Below are 7500 nucleotides of genomic sequence, written 5' to 3' on the forward strand. Positions count from 1 at the left end.
CTTGGAAAGGCATACTTGAATTCTTATTTTAACTTTAAGTAACACACAGATCTTGATTTATCGGATTATATGCAGTATATGAAGGGATTTTTCTTCTTCTTTTTCTAATAAGATAATGTGTGATAATGTAATAGTATTCATGATGAGGGAATTACAGTTACAGGTTCTTAACAATGATTATGGTAAAGATCAAGAAATATACAATAGTGATTACCGTAGTGACAGCAATTGTAATTAAAATTAAAATAAATTATGGTGAGTAATGATATTAATGATGGTGTGAATAGAAGTAAGATCTGAGTCAATTAGGTAATTTCCACAATATATGCCAAGAACTGATCTATACATAGTAATGAAAAGACGGGTACAATGATTACAAAAGACAAACTTATCATTTTAAAGGCGCATGATTAGAGAAATGTTTATGAATGCTAGCAGAACAGTGACCAAAACATGGTAATGAAATGATGATGAAATTAATTAACTCGCATCGTTCCATGTCGCATTTCCTGGTGATTTCATTGTGGTGTGCCCTCATTGTACAACATGGAACCGGTAAAGAAATCTAGGAACCCCATATATCCGTAATTCCCAACTGTTGATTCCATGTTGCTCGTCCTGCGATTGCTCGAGGACAACTTTTAAGTTCTACGATCACTATTAATCCTACTGCAACCGACATTTGGCAAATCATTTTCGAGAGAAGTTTCTCTTACTTGAAAGGGCGATCAGTTTATAGCTGATAGATATATTACAATTTTTTTTAATCAAAACTCTTAAGCCCTTAACTTCATCGTTCAGTGTACATTAAAATTTGTTCTTCCATTATTTAATCACCCTTATCCAAATTCTGGTATCGTTGATCATGTTTTTATTTTCATAATCATTATTATGATTATCATTATTTATGTCACTTCATATTTTTCATTAAGGGAATGGGAGCAGCTAGATTGAAGGGTGGATGAGGGAGAGAAGCATTCTCTCGGGCCATGTTTAGGGAGTTTTGGATGTCCTCATGAGTTTATTGAGGAGAGTTGGAGAGATCTGGAAGCGAAGGTTTTCTTAGGAGAAGATGAGGAGACACATATCCGAGGAGCAGATTAAGAAGTGGATGTCGGTGAGAATGCGGTAGAAGATGGGTAGAGCGTTTAGATTGCCTGGTGCGACAGGTAAAGTGAGAAAAGGAGGGGTTGGCACCGGGGAAGTGGTAGATATTAGAGTATCTACAGTTAGAGTGGAAAAGGAAATGGCTGGAAGATGGATGGTAAGAGATAGTATGGTAAGGGATAGGAGGAAGAGATGCTGAAAACCTTTGGAAGAAGGAAGAGGAGCAGATCGAAGGATAAGGTAGGTATTGGTAGCGAAGAATAAAAATCGTCGACGTGCTGCTTGGTTGCCCTCACGTAGAGTGGTGCCTAATTTGAATCTGAAAACTGCTCCCAGAGACTTGAACTTGTAGGTAGGTTATCTCCTATGAAAGGCATTATGGGAGCCAACAGCCACCACAATTGTACGTGACTGTACCGAGCAATTTGAACGGCTTGACCAAGTTGGCTCCACAGAGGGCAGCAGACCGGGGAGATGGAAACAGTTTCGGCACAAATTTTAATGGGGGATTGAGGCTGGACAGGGAAAGGGTCGCCAGTGAGGTCAGTTAGGGTATATAATTCACGAGCTTGTGACAACGCATGAACGATCGGAAAGGCTGTGGAAGGAAACTTCGAATACTTGTTTCTGGAAACATTGTTGGAATGGGAGGGTATTGTCAGAGTAAAGGGTTGTTATGGGGATAAACAAAGAATCGATCCCAGTTAGTTGGGATAAAAGGAGTACTGAATGGGTTTGTAAGGGTGGAAGTAGTTGAAGGACGAGGGCGCGAGGAAGAGGGAGTAGTGCGGAGTGAGGTAGTAAAGTGGGAGGACAATAGCGACGAAGGGTAGTTAGTTATAAGGAAGGAGATGGTTGAAAATGAAGAAGACTGTATATAATATCATATATATATTATATATATTATATATATAAATATATATATATACACATACATATATATGTATATATATACATATACATACATATGTATGTATATGTATATATATACATATATAAACATAAATAAATATATATGTGTATATACATATACATATATATTTACACATGTATATAATACATAATACATATACAATATATATACATATATATAAATATATAAATATATATACATATATACATATATACATATACATATATATACACACATGTCTACTTTATCAGTAATTAAATTGCTCAAAAGCAAGGTAAGATTCTATTTTTTGCATGCATGAAATAAAAATGATATTACGTATATATATGTATATATATACATATAGATAGATAGATATAGATACGTATGTGTATATATGCATATGTATATATAAACATGTATATACGTATATATACATATATGTACATATACATGTACATATACATATAAATGTTTATATACATATATATACACATACATATATATGTATAAATACATATGTATATATATGTATATATATTTAAATATATATATATATATATTTAAATATATATATGTATATTTAAATATATATATGTATATTTATATATATATATATATATATATATATATATATATATATATATATATATATATATATGTAATATATATGTCTGTATTTGTGTGTATATATCTGTGTATAAATATACATATACATATATATATATATATATATAAACATGTGTGTATATATATACATATACATATATAGAAGTATATATATACACATAAACATGTGTATATACATATACATATATGTATATGTATGGTTATATACATATACATACATATGTATGTATATGTATATATATACACATATATAAACATACATAAATATATATGTATATACACATACATATATATTTACACATGTATATAAATAAATATATAATACATATACAATATATATATATATATATATATATATATATATATATATATATATATATATAATTGAAGAAAGCTAGTCCAGACAACTTTCAGAAATGCCTCATTAGCACTGATTTCCAATTTGTACTACAGCTATTGTTTGCGGTTTTATTTTATCTCGCTTCCTTGTAGTTAATTTATTTTGCTGACCATTTTGATTGGTTAATTCGAAAAAGTGCTGAGAACAGTGCCTGGAAGATAGTTACCAATTGTCTGATCAACTGTGGTTTATGAAGGAACTCAGACGTTGATGTTTATATCCTATCAAATGTATTGGTTGTGAATAATTTTGAATAATCTTGGATTTAAATTAATTGGATTATTCAGTGATTACCATGCTGTGGTAAATGCTTCAATTTCTACAGAAAGACGAAATAAAACTTTTTTTCTTAAGTGCCATATCATAAGTAATTACTCATTTCACTTAAATTAAAGATATTGAAAACAAGTTTCATAATGGAAAAATTGTATTGCATGTGGAATTCCTTAATTCAAATCCTTAATGAAAATTCTGTTAGAGTTTTACAAGCAATTTATGCTTCTATATAAGCTTTAGAAACTGAAGTTTATCTGAAATTGATCATTTGACATTATAAGTAACTATTTGATGCTAGTATTCTAAATGGTACAGATTAAGTGGAACTATTCATTGGTTTGCTTATAAAATACTTCCAAGTATGCAAGTGATTTTCATATATTCTATTTTTCCTTCATAAAGTGTTCACATTGTATGAAGAAAACACAAGTTTATACTTATCCTTTTCATGACATTTATTGCTTGTACTGTATGTTAAGAGACAGTATACAAAAACAGGGAAATAATTGCAGCTGCTCTGAAAACCCTAATAATTTCAAGAAGCGACAGTATGCAACAGTACACAAAAGTTTTACTCATCAGCATAGAACTGACCCTTCACAAACTGAATACAAGGGACTTTCATCCAATCAGACATACACTTTTTATATTTTGTTTTGATTAAATTATTTATTTTCATTGCACCTATACAATCATTTATCAATAAATCATTACACTGGCGATGCTACAAACAATTGTGCTCATCTAGACTGTACAGACAACAAATTTAAAATTCAAATTTAATATGACTGACTTAAGGGTAATACAGCGACATAGGTGATTCCATACCATTCATTATCATATGTGGAAAAGTATAGAGATCATTTTATATAAAAAATTCCAAGTATGAGATAAATACTTAGTTCTACTTTACAGTTAATTGGACATAAACGCCACAATGTTTCAAAACACGACAATTCATGACTATATAAGGGGATTCATACATGCAAAAAATTTGTAATCAATACCCATCTATGAAGCATGGCAGATTAAAATACTCGTCAACCAAATTCAACGAGATATACATAAGTTTACAAAAATCTCCTTCAATGTACACAGACCAAAAAATTAACACTGACAACAATAATGATACCCCAAAAAACATGGCCAAAACTCTGGCCCTAAATATTGTCATACAGCACGCACAAAAAACAACTTGAGCCATGTTTGACTGTAAAATACTCTCATACCTATAAAAAGGAAATAATCTTTATCATGAATGTAAATTCTATATAAAATCTGTCTGATACTGTAACATCGTCTCATGGTGCGCTGTGTATTTTCAGCAAGTCTACACTAGGACTATAACTCGTTCCTCATTCCAGTATGTTCCCATTTTATGACATTTGTGGAATTTTCCTTTTTTTAAAACTCTTTAAATCCCAAAATATTAGCAAAAACACTTCTCCTAACCAGTTTTGCATGACTTCCCACAAGTGAAGATGTAATGGGAACATAACCTTTCTGGATTTGAGGTCATGCTGTGACGCAAGGAGCTTTGTCATACCAAAGTTCCCGTTCACCAAACGTCCAAGCCCAATATGATTATCTCTACTGCTATACAAATGTACAGAGCTCGGTGTGTCGAGTGGGCTTTTCAACATTTACTTTTCATTTTCAGCTTGTGCTTATGACTGAAAACCTTTACTTATATGATGCTGAAAAATCCACTCTCAGACTAAATAAAGTGGGAATAGGTAATGTACTTTATTTACAATGGCCTGAGTCTGAGCCAAGATATAACTATTTACACTGTTTGGCTAGTTCAAGTGGCAAACATCAGATCAGATCAATAAATGGCTGCAAAAGCATTTATCTCTCTGAATACCAATATATTCTAAGTAGCAATATGATTTCTATTAAACTTTCTAAAAACTTACAAACACTATCACAAGCTATCAATTACGATCTACTGAAGTTCATGACTGAATTCACTTGAAATGTATCACACTACAAATGCAATCGTGAAAGGCTGCACATGGCACTTGTAAACGGAAAATGGAACTTTCATTTCAATTTTCAATTCACTATTTGTTTTAAGAGATATATAAATGTAGAAATTCAATAATTTTTTCACAGGTTTCATAATATATTACAGAAACTGCTGGTGATTGTGGACTATTTTTTTTCTGCTCATGATATAATCCACAATAAAATCACATCTTATAAAGTCTGTGCAAGATGGACATTCACTTTTTCTGGAACTATAATTACACCGAGTATACTTTTCACATATACTCTACTTATAATTCCAAGTTCATCTTTGACAGAATTATGCTTCTCAAAATAGAAGTTAAAAATGTGGAAAAGAAACTAGAGTTGTCTTTTTTCAAGGCTGGCTTAGTATTTGCATTTTTGCTTTACATGTTGTATGCAACATATATAGGGTCGAGCTGGTCTGCCAGGAAACCATCCCGTAGGTGCATGCGCTGCTTCTCTCCACGAGAGTTGATGGGCACTACACCTGGGTCGACCACAACAATGACACCAACAATGATTTGGTGCTCCTCAAGGACGGATGAGGTGATGAGTGGCACGAGGTCTAAAGCTTCATACTCAGCCCCATCCAGCTCTACAACCACCACTAACAAATTTGTCCAGCTGAATACAGCACATTCTGAGATCTTCTTGTGGCATCGCATCACCGTCATCTCAATATCAATTGGGTGGTATCGCATTCCTCTCAAAATAACTGTCTCATCTAATGCCCCGACAACAAACACTGCATCATGAAGCTCTCCGTCTGCTTGAACGGATTCAGTGCGACGAAGGAAACCTAAGTAACCTGTACGAGCATAGACTTCCCCTGTGTTGCCAGTGACAAGTTGTGCATTAAAGTGGTCATTTGCTGTTCCATCATCACCATACACAGTAAAGTAACCACTAGCATTATGGTTACACTGAACCCAAATTTCACCTAGGTGTGAGTCTGAGCACTGCCCTTTGGTGTCAGGATTGGCAATGACCACTTTAACTCCAGGCAAAAGCTTTCCAGACTCCATGATGCACAGTGAATGTGGAGCACCCCTCTCTACCAGTGTTACTCTGTCATGACGAAGGGACCTAAGGTCCACAAACACTGTTGTTGGGTCTGGTGATGAGGCTCCTTGGAGGCAAATTGCCACATTAACACGGCAGCCAAAGCTTGTGGATACCGCTCTTGGTGACAGCCCTAATCCACTGAAGAGCTTGGAGAATGAATTGGTAAGCTGCACCCTTGGTCTTTCTTCTGCTACAACCACGCACGTTCTTACACATGCTAAATTGACACTGCGCTGTTTAAGAAGGGCAATTGAGGAACCAAGGCCCTTTGTGCACAATTCCATTACTCCATATGAACAGAAGGTGTCACGCACTTTGTACTGGGAGACAGCTGATAACCATAGGGAGGGATTTAATTCAACCTGCAAATGGAAAAAGAAATTAAAGTAATATTTGATTTAAAATTATAGTACATTAAAGAAATATCCTTTTTCTTTTAATTATCAAAGGATAATTTAGTTTAAAAAATATTCACAGAAAATAAAAGAACATTATAGAATATATAAATCTCTTCCATTATTACCTCGCCAGGAGGGATGAGGATGGACTGATGTCCAGAGTAAACAGATGAAAGGACCCACAAAGCCAGGCCAAGACCACAGTATGGATCCAGACACAGTGCCACCACACGGGATGGGTAGAGTTCACAAGCAACCTGGTAAGAAGTAGATTCAGCTGTTAGTAAAAATTACATGAACTTTTGATGAATAAACCACAGGAAAGAAACATCTTAAAAACAGCTACTGACACATAAACGAACCTTCATACTGAGGCAGAGAGAGGTGGCAGCACCATGAGACATCTTGATACCAGCCAGCATTCCCGTTGTTGAGACACTAAAGTCAAGATAGGCAATCATTTCTGGTGTTGGAGCCTTGTAGATTGATGGCAAGCGCTTCTTTGGCAGATCATCCGTGTCAAGAATCGGAGCCCATTTCTTTCCACTGTCAAACTTTTCCTCCTAATGTCAAAAGAATCTCCGTTATACATGGATGATCATAATGGTAAATGATTATAGAAATTATTTTTAAAGTAATATCATTTTTATTTCATGCATGCAAAAAATAAAATCTTACCTTGCTTTTGAGCAATTTAATTACTGATAAAGTAGACA

At 33.9% G+C, this 7500-nt stretch overlaps 1 protein-coding gene across 1 annotated transcript in view; it reads right to left on the reverse strand.

Annotated features, from left to right (window-relative positions):
* Nucleotides 1-3735: 3735 nt before the first annotated feature.
* LOC125030440 (disco-interacting protein 2 homolog C-like) overlaps nucleotides 3736-7500 on the reverse strand; it is a 205493-nt gene continuing 201728 nt past the window's right edge. Inside the window, exons 20-23 of the mRNA XM_047620477.1 lie at nucleotides 7463-7500; nucleotides 7147-7347; nucleotides 6910-7041; nucleotides 3736-6748 (exon numbers count right to left, since the gene is read on the reverse strand). The exon at nucleotides 7463-7500 is cut by the window's right edge and continues 352 nt beyond it. Coding sequence (XP_047476433.1) covers nucleotides 5705-6748; nucleotides 6910-7041; nucleotides 7147-7347; nucleotides 7463-7500 — 1415 coding nt within the window. The 3' untranslated portion in view covers nucleotides 3736-5704. The remainder of the gene's footprint in view (nucleotides 6749-6909; nucleotides 7042-7146; nucleotides 7348-7462) is intronic.

This window comes from Penaeus chinensis, chromosome 11 (genome assembly GCF_019202785.1).
Source record: "Penaeus chinensis breed Huanghai No. 1 chromosome 11, ASM1920278v2, whole genome shotgun sequence".
NCBI lineage: Eukaryota > Metazoa > Arthropoda > Malacostraca > Decapoda > Penaeidae > Penaeus > Penaeus chinensis.